The sequence below is a fragment of the Haliotis rufescens genome, unplaced genomic scaffold, assembly GCF_023055435.1.
Source record: "Haliotis rufescens isolate VD_foot unplaced genomic scaffold, xgHalRufe1.0.p SCAF_12, whole genome shotgun sequence".
NCBI classification, from domain to species: domain Eukaryota; kingdom Metazoa; phylum Mollusca; class Gastropoda; order Lepetellida; family Haliotidae; genus Haliotis; species Haliotis rufescens.
The window spans coordinates 31,280,044-31,308,029 of record NW_025963802.1 but is presented as its reverse complement, the minus strand read 5'-3'; the positions used below and the strand labels follow the sequence as shown (position 1 = coordinate 31,308,029).

The 27,986-nt window shown below is 40.2% G+C and overlaps 1 protein-coding gene across 3 annotated transcripts; it reads right to left on the bottom strand.

Annotated features, from left to right (window-relative positions):
• Window positions 1–8: 8 nt before the first annotated feature.
• LOC124117302 (WD repeat-containing protein 91-like) lies at window positions 9–27,928 on the bottom strand. 3 transcript variants are annotated; one of them, XM_046479125.2, is made up of 17 exons: window positions 27,800–27,928; window positions 26,441–26,705; window positions 25,917–26,039; window positions 24,209–24,291; window positions 22,294–22,409; window positions 20,536–20,893; window positions 19,626–19,851; window positions 18,451–18,482; window positions 17,476–17,570; window positions 16,059–16,155; window positions 13,276–13,370; window positions 12,835–12,870; window positions 12,649–12,760; window positions 5,204–5,312; window positions 3,753–3,865; window positions 3,005–3,196; window positions 9–1,921 (listed from the first exon to the last, which is right to left on the bottom strand). In XM_046479125.2, the coding sequence occupies exons 1-17, from the start codon at window positions 27,920–27,922 to the stop codon at window positions 1,763–1,765; spliced, it is 2,334 nt and encodes a 777-aa protein (XP_046335081.1). In that variant the 5' UTR covers window positions 27,923–27,928; the 3' UTR covers window positions 9–1,762. The 3 variants fall into 3 exon arrangements, with proteins under 3 accessions (XP_046335081.1, XP_046335074.1, XP_046335089.1); XM_046479118.2 differs by lacking the exon at window positions 12,835–12,870 and having other exon boundaries at window positions 12,649–12,796; XM_046479133.2 differs by lacking the exons at window positions 12,835–12,870; window positions 27,800–27,928 and having other exon boundaries at window positions 12,649–12,796; window positions 25,917–26,022; window positions 26,441–26,576.
• Between the last annotated feature and the right edge of the window lie 58 nt (window positions 27,929–27,986).

Genomic DNA, 27,986 nt, shown 5'->3' with positions numbered 1-27,986 from the left:
CACAAATATGTTCTGACAATGTATTTATTGCACAAAGCTGTTCTGTCCTGCAGCTCGCCCTGGAATGTGGTTCATGGTTGCTCCAATGTCGATACATTATAACACACAAAATATTCATGTTCAGGTTATATATTTGTTGCCAGGACAACACCAGTAACTGACAAACGATCAACAATTCAATATTGAATATTTCAAGGCCAGGCTCATAAATAAGCACCATTCAATGACTTCATACAAACAAACTATCACATCATCAACCTAACTGCACTGTCAGTGTCACATATTCAACAGACGTTAGAATGTTTAGCACTATTCCGTCAGTATCACAGTGAGGTACTTAAGAAATGGACTTTACACATTGTTTCCATGTGGGGAATCAAACCCAGGTTTACATTTTGATAAGTGAAAGTTAACCACTAGGCCACCCATTGTCCTTTCAAGTTTAGAATCTGAACTACAACAAATTGAGTACATTTGTATAAGCAGGCCACTCTGAGTGAGTGTTTTGTTTGTTTGTTTGTCACACTCAGCAATAGTCCAACCTATTTGATGGCAGTCTGTAATCGAGTCTAAACCAGACTATCCAGTGATTGACACCATAAGCATCGATCTCAATAGGGATACCATGACATGCATCAACGAAGTCAGCGAGCCTAACCACCAGATCCTGTTAGTCACCTCTTACGACAAGCATGGGTTGCTGAAGACCTGTGCTAAACCAGATGTTCAGAGGTCTGGTGAGTTAGTGAGTTTGAGATGACAACCCCAAATAGAGGCAACTGTGAATGTCTGGGATAACTTGGGTCTTATATTTGTAATTCAAAACTTCAGGAGTCATTATTAGCATAATTGAGTGCATGGTTTTGACAAAAATATATCTTTTGCATCACTGGCAATGTTTGTATGACAAAATTCATAACATATTCCACTTAAACATTTGTTTGAATTTGGTTCCAAATATTGTAGGAATTCTGCACAAAAAGGTAACGACTGGCATCTCTGTAATCCAGTAATGTCAGTATGCCAGCATCATGGGGAAGGGAAGCCCATAGATTGTACTTGTTTTCCATGTACCCTGTTTTGGAAACCAACTAGCAGCAGCATGATGCGAACACACAAAATCTGTGATCAGGGCATATTTGTCAGGCAGAAAACACTGCATTTATTGCCACAACGTCTGGAATAAATCTGACTGAAGTTAAACCCTGTTGATCCAGACAGTGACGTTGCCAGCGACATTGTCCAGATCTACTAATGATACACACCCAAATGACCTTTTACCATGACGGATGTTCTACATGGAAATCAGGCAGGAGGCAGGGTGTCAAGATCAACAGGGTCTGGACAAACAGGGTTTTACTCTAATTCCTGATTCAGTACCACCCTGAATACAAGGACCTGCTCATCACTTCCAAATACTCAAAGCACTCTCAAAGACTGAACAGGTCATTCTCAACATCAAGATAAATGCACCTAGGTGTTTGAATAATCATCCTGAACATGTGTGTTCTTCATTAATGAACCAAGGTGTCATCAGCTTCTTCATGTAATACAGTGTGACCTTGAAATATGAAATATTGCATAAATAAAAATTATTTAACATCTTTTTTTTACACTAAGAACATGTAGAATTGCAACATCGCTTTACATTAGAAAACTATTTGTCTCATTGGCTCAAAACTGTCTTTACATCACGTCACAGTAATCACATTTAAGTAGAGTATTGTGGTTACGAAAAACTGCAAACGCTTGGCATCTTTGTTCACTGTGACAGCAAAGTTGACACTTTTATCTTTCCGTCCATGGCCCCCATGAGACAGACTCTGGTGTCCACAGACGGTGACCAGTCCACGGTTGTCACTGCGCTCTTGTGACCTTGAACCTCCATCATCTTCGCTATGCCAGGGTCAGCCTCTCGGGTCTGGAACAGAGGAACATTACTATCATGTGGGTGGGTGCCTTGAGTGAGTGAATGGGCAGCTGGGTGTGGGAGTGAACAGGTGGGCGAGTGAGTGAGTGAACAGGTTGGCAGCTAGTGAACAGGTGGGTGAGTGAGTGGGCAATCGAGTGAGTGAGTGAGTGAGTGAGGGCAGTCGTGTGTGGGAGAGAGTGAAAAGGTGGGTGAGTGAGTGAACAGGCGAGTGAGTGAGTGAGTGAGTGAGTGAGTGAGTGAGCAGCCACTTTTAAGGTTACAAATCGAGGCATACCTCAGAAGAGTGGGTGGGAGGCAACCACAAATGGCCTCACACATTGTACCCATGTGGTCTTTGGACTGACCAGAAAATGTAATATGTATGGAAGTGACTGAGTAAATCCAGTTTTACGTCGCTGTCAGCAGTATTCCAGCTATTTCAGAGTGGCCTTTAGATTATCTAGTCCAACCATCGACTGACATAACAAGTAATGAACTTCACCATCAGATGAGGGTCTAATAACACAGAAACAGTCAGGTGATCAACTGTAACCAACAAATCCTTATTCCGATTAGATTTCATGAAATGAAAACATCAAATGGAGACTATCAATTTCCCTTGGCAGATTTTAACATCTTAAAGAAACTGAAGGAATGTCAATTACTTGACACATATCAAATTCTCTTGAGCTGCGGATAGTACTTACTTGTGGGCATTGGCAGTAATGCTTGTGGTAAAACACATTTTTGGCACCATTATCAGACAAAGTAATGATTTGGCACCCTGCCTAATCTCCAGTTTTTAAAAAAACCTACAATTTCACAACCAACAAAAGGTAAGAATCACTGTAGCAGTAGTCAAGACTTGCTCGGAATGCAATCCATAATGGGTTATCATTCATTTTGACAGCATGGGTTATCATTCACTTTAACAACAGGGTTATCATTCATTTTAACAGCATGGGTTATCATTCACTTTAACAGCATGGGTTATCATTCACTTTAACAGCATGGGTTATCATTAACAGCATGGGTTATCATTCAAATCTTAACATATGTCAGAGGACATTGCAAGATATTGTACATGTTTACCTGATACAGGACTCCTTTGTTTTTATCACAGGTGAGTATGTACTGGCCCTCGGGGTCAAACGCGAACAGTCTCCCTCGAGGTACTTCCTTGTTCCCCGTGGGACTGGTGGCCAGGAATGGCAGTGCGGCTCCCTGGTGGATCGCCAACTCTCGGACTATCGTGCCAGTCTTGTGGATATTCCATTGTATAAACTGGAAGTAAGTCAGTACAGATGTATCAAAACTTCATTGTGCTATTATCAAACTGGCACTTTCTATTTCCTAGTGTATGAGTGCCACGATACACTTAACATATTTTCTTGAGTAAAGTGTGCACCCTTTTCCCAAGAAACACAGCTGTCTAGAAGGGGTTGCACATTATTCACGCCACAATGAGTTTTGATGTTTTTTACTTCAAGTATCGATACATACAATCATACATATGATACTTGTGTCATCATACTTAATTCAACCTTTTTTTGTTCATAAAATTAGACAGGTTTCACTGCACTGGCTATCAGTAAGTATGGTTTATGCCTCTTTTAGCAATATTCCTGCAGGGAAATGGGCCGACACACTGTACCGATGTGGGAAAGGAACCCCGGCCTTCTACCCAGAACATGTCAACCACCACTACATCTCAATGTTACTGTGACTTTTCTTTGATTACAATCATTGGGTGGATAATGCTGTCAGTGTCTCATGTTGTGACTCTTTCCTCTTGTCGACTATTGTCATTATTCATCTACCACACTGTTATGGCCCATACCTTCCCATCCCCTCCCATACTGAAGCAGGACGTCTCATCGGAGCTGAACTGTACGGAGTGGACCTCCCCATCATGGGCTGGCCACTGGGTGATACACTTCTGTTGTTGTATATCTGGAACACAATTACCCATCACACACACTGTACAATTAAAGGAAAAACCATTTAGTTTTCTACCCGTTCACCTAATTAATGCAAACTTCTTTGAGAGGCATTTAGAATGAGTGAGTTTGGTTTAACGCCGCTTTTAACAGTATTCAAGTTATATCACGGCGTGTCAACTTTATGTGGGAGGAAAGCCCGAAGTGATGCAGGTCTCAGACGTTTACCACTTCGGTAAAACCCACGAGCACGGGTATGATGCTGACAAAGCTAGAAACATAATCGAGGCAAACCGGGACTCGAACCCACAATCATAGGTTTCTGGTGTGGCCAAGGGACGCAACTATTCAGCGCCTTAGATGACTGGGCCACCCGTGCCCCCGACAGACATTCAGAAGTTGGAGTACTAAGTAAGAATAAGATATATGGATGAACAACTTCATACAATTAGGAACGATGTTTGATAATCTGGTAGAACCTTCACCAAACGTCGCTCCTAATTGTATTATAGAAGTTGTTCATCCATTTATCTTATCCTTAATTAATGCACACACAAAACAAACACTCACACCATTTGGCAGAGTGGTTAATGTGATTGACGATATGACAAGATTCCACAGAAAGGATTCGGCCTACATAAAGGTTACACTTTCATGAAATTAAGCATGTTAGGAGAGTGGCAATACTTTCCTGCAAAAGATTTCCTTTCCTGTGAAACAGGTAACACTTCCCATTGATGCCACATGCAGCAATATTCAGCAGTATTACTGCCCCCGCCAAATAATCAAGTTGGTACAAAACAAACCAATGAATGACGTTATGAGCAACATCCCTCACCTGATCAGGGTACGATGACCCGCAAATAAACCATGACTCCCTGATCCATTTAGTGACCTCTCAGATAATGTACTGAGGACCTAACACAGACTCGCCGCGGGTGGAGATTAGGCCTGGGATGGGTCCAAATGTACTACTCGGGTCCCTGACCCTATCCGGGTACCCACTGCAGGTCTCAAAGTTGGGAACAAAATGTCTGATTAGGAATTTACTGCAGCCCTGGCAAAAACTATTTAGATACATGTTTCAAACGATCAGATCACTGAAGTTAAATGAAGCTTATCCTTACTCAAACATGTACAAGTCAAAAGGAATGTGTGCTTGGTCAGAAAGAAATGTGACCATTAGTGACTTGTAGTGTCACCATGGAGTTACAATGAATTATTGTCATTAAACAAAATGTCACATGACAAACCATGGGTCCAGGTAGTCCTGAGGGTACCTGGGTCCTACTCCGGCCCCACCCGACCCGAGCACCCGAGTTACCCACCCAGCCCTAATGGAGATACTGACCGAATATCCTGATCCTGCCGTCAGCAGCTCCAGTCATCAACAACTGACCATTGTGGTTGTACTGACAGCAGTTGATGGCCACAGGGGTCGGTTCCAATGGGAGCTGTTTCTGTCAACACAATAGTCCGCACCTTCAGACATCTTCCACACAAACACTGGGCACATCACAGGATTGGTTCATTCTAATGGCTACCATCAAGGTCAATGATACCTTATGATACAAAGTTTACTCCCGATTTGATACAGCCATAGCTAACAGATGCAACCCTTACGCAATCATACTATGTCAATGTTCATGTACAGAAGTTCAGATATAACTCAGCTGCAGCTAACAGTTCTAGATTTGGTTTGGTTTGGTTTGTAGTTTAACACCGCACTCAGCAATATTCCAGCTATATGACGGCAGTCTGTAAATAATCAAGTCTGGACCAGACAATCCAGTGATTAATGTCATGAGCATCGATCCACGCAATTGGGATCGATGACATGCATCAACCAAGTCAGTGAGCCTGACCACCCGATCCCGTTAGTTGCCTCTTACGACAAGAATAGTCACCTTTTACGGCAAGCATGGGTTGCTGAAGACCTATTCTACCCCGGAATCTTCACGGATCGCTAACAGTTCTAACCTCAAGCAGTGATTCAGATATGACAAACTGAACTAGTCTTTGGACTTCATTATATTCAGAGTTTTGTCTATTTCTGTAATTTAACTTTTAATACATGAATGGATTATATAGTCTGTAAACATATTAATGACAATTCGCTTTACATGTCTGTGTGTGCATGTTTGCATGTCTATGTGCTGCAACGCCGCACTAGGCAATAGTCAAGGTAATGATGGTGGCCTGTAAATAATGGAGTCTTTTGGTCTTTTCGGGGAATATTATTGATGCCTATAACACATTACCATCAGAGCTACAGATAAGCTGCATATGTGCATAAAATACTACCCCCCCTCCAAATATTCAAAACCAAATTACATTCAATCAACTTGTGTACTGAAAATTCAAATGTATCACAACAGCATGCGTAAATACCCAATGATGCTTTTCAGCATGCATAAATACCCAATGATGCTTTTCAGCATGCATAAATACCCAATGATGCTTTTCAGCATGCGTACAACAGAGCTAGGTTACGGAACACAATTACAAGCTAATTTACTTTCCGAGTCAACCCTTATCATTGCTTATATACATCCAAAACATTATTTTTTTATTTTTTTTAAAATCTCAAAATCTTAGCTCATTTTGAGAAAAACCCAATAGAGTGATGAATGGATGAGTGAAAAGTTTTGGCTACCCAATGAAAAATGTAATAACCCAATTAAAATAGAAACCTTCGAGTAAAAGCTCAATTGCTCAAAAGGTTATCTGGAGCTCTGTACCATTTCAACCACTGATTCTGTAACACAAAAATGAATAAATGTGGCAGATTTATATTCACTTTAGCATACGAGGGGCGTTCAGTTAGTTTTGCAACTTGGGCATTTGTGTTTACACAAACAATGTCAACTTGTGGCAGGTGTGACACTAGTCATAACATCAGGTTGACACGTGTCATAACAAGTTCCAGACACAACAATAAGTTAGATGTGATGGCTTCATTCACCTAAGGGTGGTCACAATCATGGATTCTCTCAAACATGAACAACGCACTGTAATAAAGTTCCTTACCATGCCTACCAAGGAGGGATGGAAAGCAAAAGAAATGCATGATCGCATGTGTAAAGTGATGGGTAAGGATGCTCCTGACTATTCAACAGTTTGCCGTTGGTCCCTACAGTTTAAAAGGTGTAGGGAGACGATGACCCAAGGTCTGGCAGGCCTTTAGATGCCAACCAACCGGAAAATTTTGTCTGACCGACGAGTGAAAGTATCTGAACTTTCTAGGGAATTCCAAATATCAGTTGGAACTGTTGTAACCATTATTCATGAGCATCTTGGTATGTCCAAGGTATCTGCATGATGGGTATCTAGAAATCTCAGAACTCAAGACCTCCTGGATCTCTATACTGCAGATGAAGCCGGATTTCTTTCTCGTCTAGTGACAGGTGATGAAACATGGATCCACCACTGGGAACTGTTACGTGGTATACACTCTTGTGACAAGAGTTGCTTCCCTTGGCGTATGTCAGCCATGCAAGTTCTAATAAACGTTGATGCTTTAACCTGAGTTAGCTATGGCTATCCAGACATGTGTACAGCATACACAGCACGTAACATGGTGGCAGCAGGTGACTTTCTCACTCCTCTATGATACCACGACCTATTTATGTCAGTTTTATGTCTGAAATGTTATAATGGAAGCCGAGGTGTTTCAGACCACGTGCGTTCGTCTGCTATCATTCAAATGTCTCAGCAGTGATGTCACTCGCTGAAATGAATGAACACTTGAATCTATTAGCTTAATTTGGCCTGATAAGTGACATTCTGCACACTCGAGAGATTCCTGTCTGCATTTGTCAATGTCAACTAGCTACAAGTGTGTATTGTCTTTGAAGATAGTCTAGCCTTGCTTCAAGTCTGCAAATATGGCCGACAATCCTCCTCAAGCTCAACGGCCTGTTAGTGGTATAAAACCTCCATCACCCCTTGTTATTGAATCCAACATTGCTGAAAATTGGAAAACATTCAAGCAGAAATGGACCAATTATTCTATACTTGTGAACCTGCCAGGATATGGAAGGGAATATCAAGTAGCTTTGCTCCTAAACACACTTGGTGATGAAGCCTTAAAAGTTTTCAATGGATTCCATTTTCAAACACCAGAAGCTGAGAGAACTGTTAAAGAAATTCTAGACAAATTCGAAGCATTTACTATTGGTGAAGTTAATGAGACATATGAGAGATATGTCTTCAATCTCAGAAAACAGAAGGATGGAGAGACATTTGAAAATTTCTTAGGATCAATCCGTTCTCTTGTGAAAACCTGCAACTGTTGTCAGAATTGTATCTCTTCAATAATAAGAGATAGACTCCTCCTTGGAGTAAGAGATCCCGACACTCAGCAAGCACTGCTCAAAGAGAGGGACCTCACCCTACAAAGATGTATCGACATCTGTAAAGCCACTGAAAATGCATCAGTTCAGTCAAAGTTGATCAGACCTGAACCTATCAATAGAGTTGCAATAGACTCTTTGAGATCAAGGCAAAAGAAGCCTCTTCGTTCAAGTCAAAAGATGAATTCTCCATCGAGAAGTCAGAGACCCCAATCTCAGCATGAAAGAGACTGTAAATTCTGTGGTTATTCTCATATCATGGCTCGTAAAAGTTGTCCTGCATGGGGAAAAAAGTGCACGAAGTGTCACCAGCTGAATCATTTTGCACCAAAGTGTCCCAGTAAGAAGCAATACAGCAAAGTCAACAATGTTGAGCTTCCAGATGAAGATTGGATAAATTCTGTGCATGAAGATTCAAACACGGACAAGCCTGCTAAATGTAGAATGACCGTGGAGGGAAGAGATGTCGTCTTCACTATTGATCATGGTGCTGCTGTTAATATCATTCCGTCTTCTATGGTCCAGGACAAGTTGAAGAGTCTGAAACCTACAACTAAAAAGTTGAAGATGTGGAATGAGACTGACGTCACTCCTCTTGGTTGCCTAAACATTCTTGTTCAGAATCCTGCTAACAAGAAAAAGTATTCTGTTGAATTTGTTGTTGTGAAAGAGAACTTTGCACCTCTCCTAGGTGTCAAAACTGTTACACTCATGAACTTAGTCACAATTCATGAGAAGAATATTGAGCGTGTTGCCAATATTGAAGTTACTGAAAAGTTCAGTGATGTGCTGGATGGTAAACTTGGTACTTTTAGTGGTGTTGTTCATCTGTCAGTTGATAGTGCGGTGAGACCAGTTGTGATGCCAAACCGTCGTGTTCCTGTTGCACTGCGCTCAAAGTTGAACACTGAGTTAGACAGACTGGAGAAGTTAGACAGACTGGAGAAGTTAGGTGTGATTGCGCCCCGTCAGTGAGCCAACCCCCTGGATAAACCAAATCGCAATTACGCAAAAGAAATCAGGTGAACTTCGAATTTGTTTGGATCCGCAAGAACTAAACAAAGCCCTTTGTAGAGAGCATTACACTCTGCCTGTGCTTGAAGATACCCTACATGAGCTAGGGAAGTCTAGAGTTTTCTCCAAAGCTGACTTGTCATCTGGATACTGGCATGTCCAACTCGATGAGGAGTCAAGTCTTCTTACGACCTTTCAAACTTGTTTTGGTCGTTATCGATTTCTCAGGTTGCCATTTGGACTTTCTGTGTCGTCTTGACACTTGAACTGCGATTGAGTGAAATCACCTTCATGGGACATTTGATAACCAAAGATGGTTTGAAATCTGACCCCGAGAAGGTCCGAGCAATTCAAAACATGGTTCCACCAACAAATCTTGAAGAACTTCGACGTTACCTTGGTCTTGTGAACTACTTGTCCAAGTTCTTGCCAAACTTAACTGATGTGCTAGCTCCTCTGCGTAACCTTGTAAGAAAGGATGTTGCCTGGACATGGTCCAGTTCTCAACAGGAATCCTTCCAAAAGGTGAAGGACATGGTTACCAAGGCACCTGTATTGTCATATTATGATCCAGAGAAAGAGCTGACAGTTGAGAATGATGCGTGTGAACATGGCATTGGCTCAGTACTAATGCAGGAGGGACAGCCTGTCGCTTATACCAGTCGCTCGCTAACTGACACTGAGCAAAGATTTGCTCAGATAGAAAAGGAAATGCTCGCCGTGACCTTTGGTCTTGAGAAATTCCACCATTACACATATGGTAGAAGTGTAACTGTGATAACTGATCACAAGCCACTAGTGTCTATCGTCAAGAAGCCCTTGTCTAGAGCTCCCAATAGACTGCAGTCATTACTACTGAGGACCCAGCGATATGTGTTCGATCTTCAGTATCTACCTGGAACAGCTATTCCTATTGCTGATACACTTTCCAGAGCGCCATTGCCTGACAAACCTTCCTCTGAAACTGTGTATGTGAGTAATGTCTATCATCTGCCGATCAAGGACAAGCTCATGAATGACATTAGAGTTGCAACTGCATCTGATGAAACCCTCACCAAGTTGAAATCAACTATAATGGAAGGATGGCCAACACATAAGGAGAATCTGTCCTCTGAGCTTACTCCTTACTTCAGTTACAGAGACGAACTCACCATTCAAGATGGGATAATTCTTCGTGGACCTAGAGTTGTCATCCCACTTGCATTGAGAGATGAGATCAAGAGAAACCTTCATGTTGGTCACATGGGGATAAACTCTTGTCTACGCCGTGCAAAGACACTTGTTTTCTGGCCCTTGATGTCAAGTGACATAAGACAGTATATCGAGTCATGTGATATTTGTGCTCGTTTCAGTGATAAGCAATCACCAGAACCTCTGATTATGCATGAGATTCCTGATCATCCCTGGGAAAAGGTGGGAACTGATATTTTCACCATTGAAGGCAGGAATTACCTTGTGACTACTGACTACTACAGCATTTTCTTTGAAATTGACTTTCTGCCTGAAACCACTTCTGATGTTGTGGTTACCAAGTTGAAGCACCACTTTGCTCGTCATGGTATACCTAAAGTCGTCATCAGTGACGGAGGACCTCAGTATACCAGTGAGAAGTTCAAGAAGTTCAGTCAGTCTTGGGGTTTCTCTCATGAAACTTCCAGCCCTGGAAACAGTAAAGCTAATGGTGCTGCCGAAGCTGCCGTTAAAGTAGCTAAAAGGATGATGAAGAAATGTCTAGCTGCTAAAGAGGATCCTTACCTGGGATTGTTGAATGTGAGAAATACACCGACTGAAGGCGTACAAACAAGTCCAGCCCAAAGACTATTTGGTCGCCGAACGCGTACTCAGGTTCCTTGTACGTTAAAGACTATTCAACATGATTCTGGTCCGGATGACAAGCAACAACTTGAAGACAAAAGGATGCTTGTAGTTGAGAGACATAACCGGAAGAACTCTGGAAGACCTCTCAAACCCTTACGGGTTGGTGATACTGTCAGAATGCAACCCATTCAAACCGGCAGGAAGGAATGGAATGAAGCTACTGTGACAGATGAGATCAAGCCAAGAACCTACTCTGTGAGATCTGATAATGGTCACTGTTTCAAACGGAATAGACAACAACTTCGTCTTGCCAGAAAGTCTAGAGTTGAGGATGATGTTAATCTTCTCGCCAAGAAGATCTAGAGATGATGAACTTATCCAGGATAAGCAATGTGTTCAGTCTAGTGCTAACCTCTCTAATACTCAGACTGATTCTGTCATTCCAACAAGAGATGTTCCAAAGAATACCTCATCTCCAAAATCTGACATGTTCAAGACAAAGTCTGGGAGAGTAGTAAAGCCAGTTAAATGGCTTGATTTGTAATTCTTGGATGTGTTCTTTAACAGTTTTCCAAAGACTGGAATAATAATGTGTTTCTGATGTTGTTTAGTTAAAACTAATAATTTTGTCATTGCAAGTTGACAGCGAACTTTAATTCAGGAATTATGGGAAAGTGCTTTAACGGAATGTTATAGTGAACTGTATACTGTATCCCAGTATATGGACCGACTCGGTAATGTCACTCATTTCTTGGATTAATGTACCTGTAGTTAAAGGTTTAATTACTTTATTTGTTTTCCTCAAAGGAATGGAGATGTTACATGGTATGCACTCTTGTGACAAGAGTTGCTTCCCTTGGCATATGTCAGCCATGCAAGTTCTAATAAACGTTGATGCTTTAACCTGAGTTGGCTATGGCTATCCAGACATGTGTACAGGATACACAGCACGTAACAGGAACCAGAAACTAAATTGGAATCCATGCAATGGAAGCATCCCAATTCTCCATCCCCGAGGAAGTTTCACACACAACCATCGGCTGGCAAGGTAATGGCCACCATATTTTGGGATGCAAGAGGCATATTACTGATTGATTGCATGCCACCAAAAACTACAATCAATGAACGGTATTATGCTAATGTAATGAAAGAATTGCGAAAATCTATTCACCCGAAACGCTGTGGGATGTTAACACACGTGGTATTCTACTTTTGCATGACAATGCTCTGGTTCACAAGTTGAGTTCACAGGCCGCCATATGTGAATGTGGATTCGAACAGTAAAATCACCCACCCTACAGCCCAGACTTAGCCCCTAGTGACTATTTCCTGTTCCGGCAAATGAAATCTGCCCTACGTGGGAGACGCTTCCAGGACGACGAGGACATAAAGGCTGCCACAGAGGCGTGGTTAGAGGGCCAATCTGCGGATTTCTATAAAAGTGGTATTAAAAGCTTGAAGGACAAATGGAATAAGTGTATTGAGGTGAATGGAGATTACATTAAAAAATAAAAGTGCAAAAGATATTCTGCGACTTGGTCTTATATTGAAGTTGCAAAACTTATTGAACGCCCCTCGTATCTGCTGCTATGTCTGAAACATATCTTACATCCATCTTCATTGTGCGGAGATCCCACAACATGAGTTTTCCTGGTTTAGCCATGACGGAGGTGTCCGCGGACCCACTGCGGAGACGCTGTACGGTGGCTGAACACACAAAACTCATGCCCACAGGGTTAGCTGTGATGTTGATGATCCTAGGACAAACAAAGAACGTCATCCTCATCACACGAAACTCATGCCCACAGGGTTAGCTGTGATGTTGATGATCCTAGGACAAACAAGGAACGGCATCCTCATCACAAAAACATAACAGGATATCTACAGTTAATATAATTCTAAATTGCAAACACAGTAAGTTTATCTCCCAAACACTCTAAAATACAATCCCACAAATTGGATTCTTTCATGAACTGTGCCTCGATGAAGCAATGAAGTTCTGTACCTGAAAAAACAGCTTTGAAGACATTTTTGATGAAACCACTCATGATCGAAACTAGTCAAGTGCAGCTGTAAATATCTTGAAGAATTGTTTTTCTCCAACCTGGAGTGTCCTTCTTTTTGAAAGAAATATGGTTCATAGTATTGGCCCAACTCGTGCTATCCTTGGATTTGGTTGTTTGACATATGGAATAACCCAACAGTATACTGTACCCAATCTTTCCTTGTTTCATACCTGGGATAACTCTGATCTGCTTGCACTTCACGAAATGTTTTGATCTCTTTGACATCAAACAATCGGATATTTCCTGTACGGTTGCCCAACAGAAGCTGGAAGAAATAGAAAGACGATGGATCTCATCACTTAGGTTGACAGCTTTAAATAATTTATCACATTCAATATATGCATATTCATATGCAATATAAGAAACAAAAGGAATCCCATGGTCAACTCACATCAGAGACTACACTGTCTGCTTGATAGCATCTTATTTCTGCTTAAATGTACACTCAGTGACAACACTGTCTGCTTGATAGCATCTTATTTCTGCTTAAATGTACACTCAGTGACAACACTGTCTGCTTGATAGCATCTTATTTCTGCTTAAATGTACACTCAGTGACAACACTGTCTGCTTGATAGCATCTTATTTCTGCTTATGTGTACACTCAGTGACAACACTGTATGCTTGATAGCATCTTATTTCTGCTTACGTGTAGACTCAGAGACAAGACTGTCTGCTTGATAGCATCTTATTTCTGCTTAAATGTACACTCAGTGACAACACTGTCTGCTTGATAGCATTATATTTCTGTTAAAATGTACACTCAGTGACAACACTGTCTGCTTGATAGCATCTTATTTCTGCTTAAATGTACACTCAGTGACAACACTGTCTGCTTGATAGCATCTTATTTCTGCTTAAATGTACACTCAGTGACAACACTGTCTGCTTGATAGCATCTTATTTCTGCTTAAATGTACACTCAGTGACAACACTGTCTGCTTGATAGCATTATATTTCTGCTTAAATGTACACTCAGTGACAACACTGTCTGCTTGATAGCATCTTATTTCTGCTTAAATGTACACTCAGTGACAACACTGTCTGCTTGATAGCATCTTATTTCTGCTTAAATGTACACTCAGTGACAACACTGTCTGCTTGATAGCATCATATTTCTGTTTACGTGTAGACTCAGAGACAACACTGTCTGCTTGATAGCATCTTATTTCTGTTTACGGGAACACTCAGTGACAACACTGTCTGCTTGATAGCATCTTATTTCTGTTTACTTGTACACTCAGTGACAACACTGTCTGCTTGATAGCATCTTATTTCTGTTTACGTGTAGACTCAGAGACAACACTGTCTGCTTGATAGCATCTTATTTCTGTTTACTTGTACACTCAGAGACAACACTGTCTGCTTGATAGCATCTTATTTCTGTTTACGGGAACACTCAGTGACAACACTGTCTGCTTGATAGCAACTTATTTCTGTTTACTTGTAGACTCAGAGACAACACTATCTGCTTGATAGCATTATATTTCTGCTTAAATGTACACTCAGTGACAACACTGTCTGCTTGATAGCATCTTATTTCTGCTTAAATGTACACTCAGTGACAACACTGTCTGCTTGATAGCATCTTATTTCTGCTTACGTGTACACTCAGAGACAACAATGTCTGCTTGATAGCATCTTATTTCTGTTTACGTGAACACTCAGACACAACACTGTCTGCTTGATAGCATCTTATTTCTGCTTAAATGTACACTCAGTGACAACACTGTCTGCTTGATAGCATCTTATTTCTGCTTACGTGTACACTCAGTGACAACACTGTCTGCTTGATAGCATCTTATTTCTGCTTACGTGTACACTCAGAGACAACAATGTCTGCTTGATAGCATCTTATTTCTGTTTACGTGAACACTCAGACACAAGACTGTCTGCTTGATAGCATCTTATTTCTGCTTACGTGTACACTCAGAGACAACACTGTCTGCTTGATAGCATCTTATTTCTGTTTACTTGTAGACTCAGAGACAACACTATCTGCTTGATAGCATCTTATCTTGCTTAAGTGTACACTCAGACACAACACTGTCTGCTTGATAGCATCTTATTTCTGCATGATCAAGCATGAAATTCTGTAGTTCACAAATACATTGAATCTAATATTACTGGTATGCAAAATTAAACACCATGTAAACAATTATAAAATAAGCAGTTTTTTTCAAATTTGTTACTAGATAGCAAGTTTCATAAGAACACATGCAGAAGCAGCTTTCATCAACACGAATATAACCTTTTCACACATATCCGTTGTATAAACAATGCTTAGATACCATTCTGGAATTCTCTTTGAAATCAATAGGTTTAATTCAAGATCGGATGGCAATAATGTAACAGTCAATGATATAAAACAGACAAATATTGTGCCATGACAAAATCTTACATCAATCTTCATTTAAGTTTACTGGAAAATAGAAATTCCAGGACCAATTTACCATTAATTCTTGCATCAAAGAGACAACCTGTCTGAAGCAAGTTTTCAAATGTTATGCCTGACAACCAGTTACTTCCATTTCCTCTGCATTATACGTATAATCTCATATAACTTTTAATGCAAAGTTTGCTCTCAATATTAACACAATTATTCTGGAGTTTGTTTATTTCTGACATATAACAGGGGCAACATACTTAGATACACGCTTTTGTTTGTTTGAAAATGAACTCAGCAATATTCCAGTTAAATGACGGCAGCATGTAAATAATCAAATCTGGACCAAACAATCCAGCGATGGATATTCTGAGCAAAGATCTATGCCGTCAGACTACGATGACATGCCATCAATCAAGTCACCGAGTCTGACCACCTGATCCATGAAGTCGCCACTTACAACCAGCGTAGGTTGCTGGGAACCTGTTCTAGTCTAGAATACCCATGGACTACTTTGGTATGCACAATGAATCATGCTACACAATCACACACACTGAAGGTACTCACCCATCTGTCAGACTTGCTGGCCCACTCCAGGGACAGGAAAGCTGACTTGGACATCACGGTTGCCGTGGTCGCTGGCTGGGGACTCCAGGTCCAAACTCTGAAGAGATGAGATGTCCGTGGAATTTCAACAAAAACTATATCCTTTTACATCTTCATAAATAAACTGCACATGATTCCATGGCATTTGATTGGCTACCCAAACAATTCTTTTTATATAAATTTCCATAAATTGAGAAAAAATTAGGCCATGCCTGCCAAGGAATGCTCTTCCCTGATTGTCTGTCAATAGAATGGGCAGGGGCTTGTGTTGAATTATTGAGCTGAAACAAATTTGTATTGTTGTCTTAAGTTTTTTAATTTATCATGTTTACACGTTTACACCTCCATAATCGCAAAATCACTGAAGTCAATTCTTCGAGTCAAGTCAAATTTTCTTGCATGAATTTTGACTGATATTAATCAATTACATTGAACCAACATGTTACAACTATACATTCTACATTACAGACAACATAGATGATGCCAACAGTTCAAGAAAGGGAGATAACTCTGATTAGGCTTGCGTCTACAGCATCTGATGAAATGTTGTAGAGCTGATCAGTATATGAGAATACTGAAGAACCTCCTGTTGTTACTGTGAAGAAAACACCTGTTGAAACAATGTACCCTCCAGGTATGTGGGGATTACCTGCATCAGTGACAACAAAGTAGACAATTTATGGATAACAACCTCTTCATGGCGATGTTTCAGTATAGATCCTTATACCGTTGTCAAGCAAGGCTGAATAACGATTTGGTTTGTTTGTTGTTTAACACCGCACTCAGCAATATTCCAGCTATATGACGGCGATCTGTAAATAATCGAGTCTGGACCAGACAATCCAGAGATTAATATCATGAGCATCGATCCACGCATTTGGGATCGATGACATGCATTAACCAAGTCAGCGAGCCTGACCACCCGATCCCGTTAGTCGTCTTTTATGACAAGCATGGGTTGCTGAAGACCTATTCTATCCTGGATCTTCACGGGTCGCTGAATAATGAACATGGTACAGAATATATAGGGTAGGTGGAGGATCAACAGTAACAGCAATTGCGAGCATGAGTAGGTTGAGTAATGACAACAGAAGGATAATACTGTAACACATGATGGACAGAGAACACGTGATGAGGAAGCCAGTAAGACAGGAAGTCAATTAAACAGAGATCAAGACTATTTCATCCCATCCGCCTACTATGAACACACTAAGCAATAATCAGCCCACCTATGAATACCTAATCCTGTTTAATTGGCTTTCCGTCTTATTATCCATAAATTGTGTCTACTTTGTCATCAATCAACTTCTAAGTAATGCCTATCAAACAATACAGCAGTGACAACACTGACAACGGCTCATGAACCTGAACTACTTACTTGACCACACCATCAGCATCTAGACTGGCGATGTACTGCCCCGAAACACTGAACTTCCCATAAGATATGGCCGAGTGATGTTCTGCATATTCATCCTGTAAACACAAGTTTCCAGATCAGCAAACATACAAACAATAATTTGTTTAAGCATATTTTATTATGTACAGTTGGATGAGTCAAAGGGGTTCTCTCCCAAGCCACCTACAAAACAAGGAACCTTAAAGGTCCCCCCACCAAAATGTCTTCTAATAATTAACCAGGAGCCACATGATAGTAAAGAAAATGAGATCCAAGTTTAGAGGATGGACCTGTCTGATTTTAAGCATGACCTCTAGGGCTGGGACGAATCCAAATTTACCACCAGGTGCATGACCCCCCATTACCGGACCCCACCCTGTAGGTCTCAAGAGTTGGATACAAAATGTCCACTTGGGAATAGTTTGACCGTTGCCCTGGCAAAACATACAGTAAACTATGGTTATAATGAACTCAACATGCTCAAAGGGACCACTAATTTTAGTTCCTCATAACTATAGTTTGTTAATATAAGCAAATATACTGCATAACTAAATATTAGGGACAAAAAAATAAGTTTGTTACATCTGTCAGTTCGTTATTAGCGTGTTCGTTATAAACAGTTTACTGTATTCAGATACACGCATACAATGATCTGGTGATGCATATACTGAAGATGACTTCATGTGAAAGTCCAAGGAATGTGTGCACAGTCAGAAAGAAAAGCGAACATTAGTGACTTGTAGTGTAACCATAGAGTTACAATGAATTTTTGTCATAAAACAATATGTCACGTGACAAAGCATGGGCCCAGGTAGTCCTGTGGGTACCGAGTCCTTCCCAGGACCCAGCTGACCTGAGTGACCGAGCTACCTGTGCCTGCCCGAATAACCACATTAACTGACAAAGGAGACGATGAAACTTGCTGATGAGAATGAAATATTTGTATAGCAGACATACCTGACTTAACAACAGGAAAGGACAATCTCCTTCTGTAACAAAGATAAACATGCATTTTAGCTTATGATCACATGATGACAGTGTGTGGGGTTAAATATTTTTCAACCGTTTTTCAGATATATCTTAACATGGCAGCTTAATCATATTAATGGGGAAGCAAAGGCAAAATGATGCAAGTCTCAGAGTTTTACCACTTATGAAACCAAAAAGCATGGATTTGGTGCTGACAAATCAAGAATCCAAACCAAGGTGAAACTGGGATTCAAACCCACAATCATAGGAATCTGTCATGATTAAAGGGATGCAACTATGGACAATGAATTTTGGCACCTTAGGTAACCAGGCCCCAATGCCCTCAGTTCATTGGAACACATTTAAGTTCAAAGCAGAAAGGCAGGCATGATATAATAATATCTAAATGCATACATTGATATGAAAATACCAGTATTATGAAGATAAAAAGACACTTGAATATTAACCACATGTACCAAGATAGAGAGATGTTTTGTTACCTGGAATATTGGCTACCCCTTCCAAGGATCACTTGTTACCTGGAATATTTGCTACCCCTTCCAAGGATCACTTGTTACCTGGAATATTTGCTACCCCTTTCATGGATCAATTGTTACCTGGAATATTGGCTACCCCTTCCAAGGATCACTCGTTACCTGGAATATTGGCCACCCCTTCCAAGGATCACTCGTTACCTGGAATATTGGCTACCCCTTCCAAGGATCAATTGTTACCTGGAATATTGGCTACCCCTTCCAAGGATCACTTGTTACCTAGAATATTGGCTACCCCTTCCAAGGATCAATTGTTACCTGGAATATTGGCTACCCCTTCCAAGGATCAATTGTTACCTAGAATATTGGTCACCCCTTCCAAGGATCAATCGTTACCTGGAATATTGACCACCCCTTCCAAGGATCAATCGTTACCTGGAATATTGGCCACCCGTTCCATGGATCAATCGTTACCTGGAATATCGGCCACCCCTTCCAAGGATCAATCGTTACCTGGAATATTGGCCACCCCTTCCAAGGATCAATTGTTACCTGGAATATTGGCCACCCCTTCCAAGGATCAATCGTTACCTGGAATATTGGCCACCCCTTCCAAGGATCAATTGTTACCTGGAATATTGGCCACCCCTTCCAAGGATCAATCGTTACCTGGAATATTGGCCACCCCTTCCAAGGATCCAACAGAGGCTGTATCTGGCATGTCAACTGACTTGACCTTCTCCGGCTCACTGCTGATAGTCTTCGCTGGACTGACGGGTGGGGTGGGGTGAGGTCGGCGGGCACCCCCAAAGGGTGGGGCTGTCTGAGTGTTTGCTGACGTTGGGGTGGAGGATGGGGGTGGATCCTCTGGCACATAGGGCTTTACCTCTGCTTTCTATAACATACACCACAAAAACTTGATTAATACATTTATCTATGTTTAATCAAATGTGAGACAGAAGGTCCTTATATTTTTTATTTAGTACCATCACATAAACTATTCAATGTATCTGTGTACATTAAAGATCGACTGATGTGATCTCATGAAGCATGAATCTTCAGAGGGACTATGTAAAGCTAAAAAAAAAAATAGTCTTGGTTCTCAGGCACTGCCCACATCATCATAAACACGATAAAGTCCATTGCACGTTTCGTTTTTGTTTCTGTTTAATTTTTTGTGTGCATTGTGTTTAACTATTAGGATTTTTATATTTTTTTGAAAATGGAAATAAAAACAAAACCTGTGGCAGACTTAATGATGATGCGGGTGGTGCCTGAGAACCAAGCCTATATATTATTTTTAGCCTAAATGGGGTATTGCATCAAGTTGAGGAGGGAAAACACAGAGCATTTTTTCTTCATCTGTGGGTACTCAAGGACAAATCCCTTGTGGGATAAAGGATTAATTCATTTTGGCTTAAACACAAAAAGAATCATAAGTTTGTTAACTAAAATGTTAAGATACTAAAGGAAAAACATGCAGAAATATAACAAACAACTGTTAATAAATTTGGAAACACAGAGGAAACATTTTCACAGATCAGTAAAGACCATTCAATGTCCTAAATATTCTATGTACCTTTTCATTTGACTTTTTGGGATCAAACCCAAGTAGTTCCTTTCTCTGCTTTTCATACTCTCCAGCATTTATTCTATTCCTAGGTGGCGCCACTATTTCAGGTGTTGTCATGGCAACAGGACCACCTGCCATCTGAAAGCCGGTCTGTGGGGCTGACGATGCTACACTTTGTGATACTCTCCTGACGGATGGCTTCGGAGGCTGGGTGATAGGGTGAGTTACTTTGGAGACTATTTTAGTCGGCTTGGGGTCGGCTTTAGTAAGTATCACCTCTGTTTTCCTCCGACCAATCAGAGGGGAGGTCAGGTGTAGAGGGAAGCGGCGAGTCTTCTGTTGTTTCTCTTGAATTGTAGTATCCCTGATTTAAAATACAATACATTTCCAATAACAACTCTTTATAAAAAATCATCTCTTTTCTTTAGTTATGACCAATGACGAAAACAAAACTTACACACACACATATACCATGTACACAGCATGTAATTTGTGTTGTGTTTAGTATGAATGTCAACTGGTTCTTTGAGTACCTGTAAGTCCTCGGACAAGTATTGATGGATAAATAATGATGTACACGAGGCCAGAGCAAAATTACCTACTACACATCTTCCCGTATGTAAATCATGAAATGCTCAATACATGTTTGATGAAAAATGTTCGAAAAATTTAATGTTATTAAAAAACATTATGAAACGTTATTAATTGAATGCTTTGAAGTGATCATTGCTAATACAATTCAATGCTGCAATTATATAGGTAAAGAACAACATATATGACAACCTGATTTCTCCGGTCCCTTGTAGTTCGTTATATCAATGTTCTCCTGTATCCCTATCTAGAATGCTTCAAATTCCATCGTTAATACTTCACTGGTATATACACTACACTACTCCATCACCCGCAAATATTTACAGCCACAGTGTAGTCACTATTTTTACCCAATAAATCAAGCAGCCAGGCTCCAGCAGGAGGGAAACCATCAAGTGCTCAGCAAACAGGACCACTGAGTGCTTAGATTACACATCTAGCCCAGAAATCCAGCCTAGTTTGGCAAGGGTGGAAACTGGACTTTTATAGTCAGTTAACTCCCTTGCCTCGGGGAGAAGAGATTACACAGCAAAGACACTGTTTCTCGCTTGACATCCGTGCAACATGTATGAGTCTAAAGTCTTGTGGTATATTCACTGCTTCAATGTCAGATAATGGTAGAATCCAGATACAGAGTCTGGTTCATTTGAAGTTGTACACAGCTTCATTTCATTATCTGACAAATGTAGATACGTCACCATAACACTGCAAAGTGATTGAGTTGGGTTTAACGCCGCTTTCAACAGTATTCCAGTTATATCACAGCGTGTCAGCTTACTGGGAGGAAAGCCTGAAGTGATGTAGGTCTTAGATGTTTAGTGATAATAGCTAGTGAGGCCAGTAAAAGTATTCTTGTTTTGCATGATTTAGTTAAAAATATTCTTGTTTTGCATGATATTTTTCAAAACTGACTGGGAGAAAAGATTTTATTTGTTTACTAGGTAAGAACCTACAGGGTAAACTTGAACCAAATGCTCGTTAAGCCATGCACCCTGCAGCCTGAAGAATGAACAGATGGCCATGATGACCACAGTTTGGGTTCCTTGCGAATCTGACATTCTATGAATGGCATATTGTGAGGAAAAGTTGTTTCTGAACAATGCACAAAAATATTTAGGGGCAGGGACAATTTTATGGGAAACTAGACATATATTTTAACAAGTCTGAACTCACTCCGAAAGTCCCGAGAAGTCGTAAATGAGGTCTGATGCTGAAGTTAGGATCTCTGAGGGCATGTCCTGTTCCTTCTGCTGCTGCTCTGCCTCGGCCTGCTGACTCATCAACATCACCTGCGAGGAGGACCAGACTCGGTAAGAAGGGGGACTCTCCTCAGGGAGTCCAAACACTGACTAAACTGTTTGTTATGTTTGGAAAGGATATGTTGATATTGTGTAGTTTATATTTCTTCTTATAGGGACAACTCTCCTGTTGCTGTCCATTTTCAATCTAAATCTAGACATTGTGTTATCAGTGCCACAGGTAAAACTGAAGCACAGTTTCTGCAACATCTGGGTAATAAGCTAGACTGATATACTGTAATACATCACAACATTTGAGACAGCGGACAAACAAAGAGGGTTATTAAACATCCTAAACATTTCCAGCATACTACATCTCCATTCTATTTTGATAAATATTCCAGGCCCCTTTCCCACATCACTCCCTTTCCAGACTGATTTCAATGGCATGAGACTAGAAATTGCCATCCAATCAAACAACACACGAGCCAGACAAATTATGTGCCGATTAAGTGAATAGGGGAATACATTGGGACAGAGATCACTCTCTGATACGTAGCTATAGCAGTGCAGGGTCCAGGCTTTTATCAATGTAGAATTGGTTTGAATGACTTCTGTAAAACTTGCTACTATGCTAGGACCACTAAGCCCAACCTATACCCCAATAACTATGTTGAAATCAAGAGTTAATTTATTTTCAGCAGTAGGAAAGTAAGGAATCAATCTCATTAAAATCAGATCTTAGTACTCATTACCGCTGAACAAAGTTCGTTTGTTGTTTTACGCTGCACTCAGCAATATTCCAGCTATATGATGGCGGTCTGTAAATAATCGAGTCTGGACCAGACAATCCAGTGATTGATATCATGAGCATCGATCCACGCAATTGGGAACGATGACATGCATCAACTAAGTCAGCGAGCCTGACCACCCGATCCCGTTAGTCGCCTCTTTCGACAAGCATAGTCGCCTTTAACGGCAACCATGGGTTGCTGAAGACTTATTCTATTTATCCCATTAAAGCGATAGATAGATGATGATTTTGATTAAATCAGATAAATCTGTGCTCTTATACACTCCATCTGTACCGGATAATCAATTTACTACATATCTGCACATGTACCCAACACCTATATAACCTCGAGACTGTGCACACCTTAATTCTACTACTGGCATCACTGAAACTGAAATCTGCATCATGTACAATATGTGCTCACACCAATCTCATTAAAATCAGAATTAAAATCTGACAAGTTTTCAATTGGTGGTTGTGTTCATCCAATCAGCATTCAGGCTTCTACATTCTCTATACAAGTGAGTGAAGCATTCAAACCACCATATCTGATTTCTTCACCTCGAATAAAAACTTAAAATGACCAGCTCATAATGGAAAAAAAAAGGACTACACCTTCTACGCTGATATTTCTGAGTGCCATGGAACATACATGTATACTAAAGGGAGTACTATTGAAGGAATACTTGTATTCTCTGTGCAGGTTCTCTAAATACTTTGTGTTAAAATCAAATTTCAAAATTGAAATAAGAAATGAAACCAAATGGTTTTTGAAAGCTGACATCTGATTGGCTCAACAACAAAAACGATTTACATTTGGCAGTCTAAAGTTCGCTCAGGGTTCACCACCCGTTACCTTCACACAGAGAGGTGTCAGATCGGAGAAAAGATCTGATTTTAATTAGGTCGTTGTTTAGGCAGTTACCACAGATGTTCACACCTACCTTGTGTTTCAGCATGACGTTTTCCTCCTGGAGCAGCTTCACTCAGAGAGGTGTCATATCGGATAAAGGATTAGACCGCTGCTCACACAGTTACCACAGATGTTCACACCTACCTTTTGTTTCAGCATGACGTTTTCCTCCTGAAGCAGCTTCATCCTACGAAACTCATGCTCAAAACTCAGCAGTGTTGGTACAGGTGAGAGTGTCAAGGATTACACTGGCATGGCATCGTGATTATTTATCCTCATAACGTTATTATTACTAATAACTTTCTTATTTCCATCACTTTCACATCAGAGTGACTATGAGTGAGTTTACACCACCCTACCAAATAAACAGAGAAACATAATCAGGGCAAATCTGGAACCTGAACACACAATCATAGGATCCTGCATCCACAAGGGATGCAACTCTGTGGTGCTTTTAATAACAGGGCCATATTTATATATGATTACCATTAGCAAAATAGTCTGTCTGAACGAACCTGATCATGTTTCAGAGTACAATTTAATTCTGTTTTACCACCCGCACCAGGTGCAACCAAGTAAATTAATCAGGTTGCACCACCAAACAATTGGCGGCACCATTTTCATATAAACTGAAACTCTGTGTTTTCAGTTATTTTGAATATTAAATGAATTCAAAGAGAGAAAAAATGTGCTCCAGTATTTTATTTGGGGGAAATCTGTATATGGCTTTTTATATCATGATATCCAGAAAACAACCTTCAAAAGACGTTTCAAAGTGTCTGTTGTGACTGTCACCTCATGAGTGACAGTTCTGGTGGTAATTGTGAAGAATTAGTTCTGCTGCATTCAAACCTCCTGTGTATTTTTCACTATTTTCATGAACTTCTGTTTCCTGGAGTCTAAAAGATTTGCAGCCAGTTAAAAAAAATTCAGTTTTCCACTTTTATCAAATATGTGGTGGGAAATGTTACCTGCACTGGTGCAGCTTGGATAAAGTGAAATCAATCCCTGTGTTTTCTTAAGGTGGGGAGATTTCATTTTTGAAATGTCATATATAATTGCAAGACAAAGAAAATGTCATGTCTACACAACACTAGTTTCATGCCTAAGAACAATCAGTAATGATATTGATTAACACATTAAGTCAATGTATAGTGCCGTCATAATCAAAATACTGTAAATCTTGAAATTAATGCGAGCGTGAATTAAATGCGAAAAATGCGAGTGGTCTTTGCTCGCATTTTTAAACATCGCATTTATATCTACAATAAGACATTTTGGATAGCAAAAATACCAACTTAGACATACGCTGATGTATTCCACACCACTGTTTATTGAGCAGCACTTGTATATAAAGTATATAAACAATGTCATCAAAACACTAATTACATCTTGTGAATTGTCACTGCTGGGGTCAAGACAAGAGTTCTACTCACTTATGTCATCACTGATCACACAGACGCCACCCTTTGTTCTTTGCGACTGCGTCAAAGGCTGACACGAGCCAGCGTGCATGTATTGTTTTTGCGGAAGTACTTTACTCAGCGCTAATAAGCGGTGCTATTTGGTGTGTGAATGGATCAATGTAAGGTTGGATTAAGGCGAGGATTCTAAACCTGACTGAGGACATTTTCTTTAGATAGAAATCCACTGATGCTTGAGAGGAGGGGGTGTCGCATTCACATTGAGTCGCATTTTTGGCTAGGGTCCAGCGGTCGCATTCTTTTGGAGATGCATTAATTTCACGATTTACAATATTTCAACAGTTTGTGTGGACATACAGTCTGTCAGTTCTCTGTGCTCAATGCATGATCAATCAATGGAATGATCAGACTTATGGACAAAAGGATATGCATCGCCTGAAGGATGACGCTGAGGAAGTTGTGTAGAGACAGGATCAGAGTGTCCTGCCATTGTTTGGTGAAATACATGGAGAAAAGCGGGTTCTCCTGTGGGCTCTGTAGAAATGGAAAGGCTGAAATCGAATGATATTTAAAACATTTGATCATTAATGCATTGACAGCTGAAATTCATTTTTATAAATAGGATTAATTAATAGTTTCAGGCCATAAACAATGATAAATGATGATAAAATTAATTTAGTTTTTTAAAGAAAACCTAAAATTAAATTAGCAGTGTTTACCAACTTTACCTATAAATGCTATAGTTTGCTTTTCTTGACTCCTGAACAAAAACCACATCAAGACATGACAGATGAAATAGAATTCCTCCACTTAAATAACCACGCTCCACTACTACAATGCTTAACATTAATTAACTGGTAATTATTAGTCCATCAGGACTGACTGACAGTTTCAAAATCCAGTGGGAACACTGATTGAATATGTTAAAAATGAAAGTTTCTTGACAACATACCAAACCACTCGCGAAACTCTGGTTGGTTCTGTAGCTCTGGTGTCATCTTCTCGAAGAATTCAACGACCTTGTCTGGCTTGTTTGTTTGAGCCGCGTTGATGATGTACAGTTTGAGGAGCCCCACCTCCAGCTTGCGAACACTCGTCATGTACCGTTGCTCAAGGCGGGCAAACAGGCGGCGGTTCAGGTACACCCAGTAGTCCTTCAGACTCAGCATGTCATAATTGGTTATACATGCTTGAAGCTGATCGATGATTTTGTCTACCTGCAAAGGACCATAATGATGTGGTTTAAATTACTTGTGATATTGGTCATATTTCTAAAAAAACAGTCACTTGTCTGTCTGGTCTATACTTTATTATTTACAGGCCACTTTCACTAAGCTGAACTATGGGTCATGGCTTGGTGACTAGGTTGAATGTGTCATCATACATCAGTGACATCAGACGTTACACATGATATCAATCACTGGTTTGTCGATTCTGTACTTGGTTATTTACAGAGGTGGAAACTGCTCAGTGCAGCATTCACAACAAACTGGCTTGTAGATCAATATTTGTCAACAGAAAACCTCTTAGTGGCCATGAAGATCACAATGTTATACATGTCTGTCGTGTGATAGAAGGGAATTTATTGTGACATACTGATATCATGTGATACTTTAGCAGTCCACAATGGCTTAAGCTTTTTAGCCACTAGCAATAACATGAAGAGGACACAGTAATATTTCTAGTCCAGTAATATTTCCTTTGGTATTGGGGAAAAGGATACGTTTTGCAGAAAGTCATGTAAAAATGTACAAGTCTAGACTAGTACATTTAAAGTGACACAGACTGATTATCACAAAATAATATATATGAGGATCCTGATGGGGTATACTGTTTAGAGTAAAAGAGTTAAAAAAAACTGGTGTAAACGTAAGATGAGTCAAATTTGTATCGTAAAAAAGATTAATGAAACGAAAGCAGAACCAGCTGTTCCCATGATATCCTAACAGACTGACATTCACATAGAGATGATTTCGCAATTTAGATTTCGGTTTGCAAACAGACTAAATAAGATATACAGACTACTGACCCCAGAATTCTACTGGCTACCGACTTGTGTCACCCCCCCTATAAGGACCCTCTTATATCATCTTATCTGTCTTTGTTTGTCATCTATGATACATCCCATCAGCATGATCAGTCTAAACTTAACAAGTTCCCACAATACAAGAGTAATACAAGAATTTTCATGAACAAATATACACATCTCATGGGGAAGACAAAGATCATCTGTTAAGATTATAAATGTACGATTTGTTTAATGATGCAAGTTCCCAAGACAGCACGTTTGCAATTACAAAATATATGTTACCCGTAATCCCTTTTCCTTATCATTCTTCAGCTCACTGTCGAAAGCCTTCTGTGTTTGTGTAAGGCCACGAAACAGCAAATAATCTTTGACAAGTTCGTCAATTCTTCCAGCTGCAGCCGCCATGTTTATGATCATGTGCCTGTGTCAGCGCCCTCTCAAAACATTAAAATCAGGGGATATAACTCAT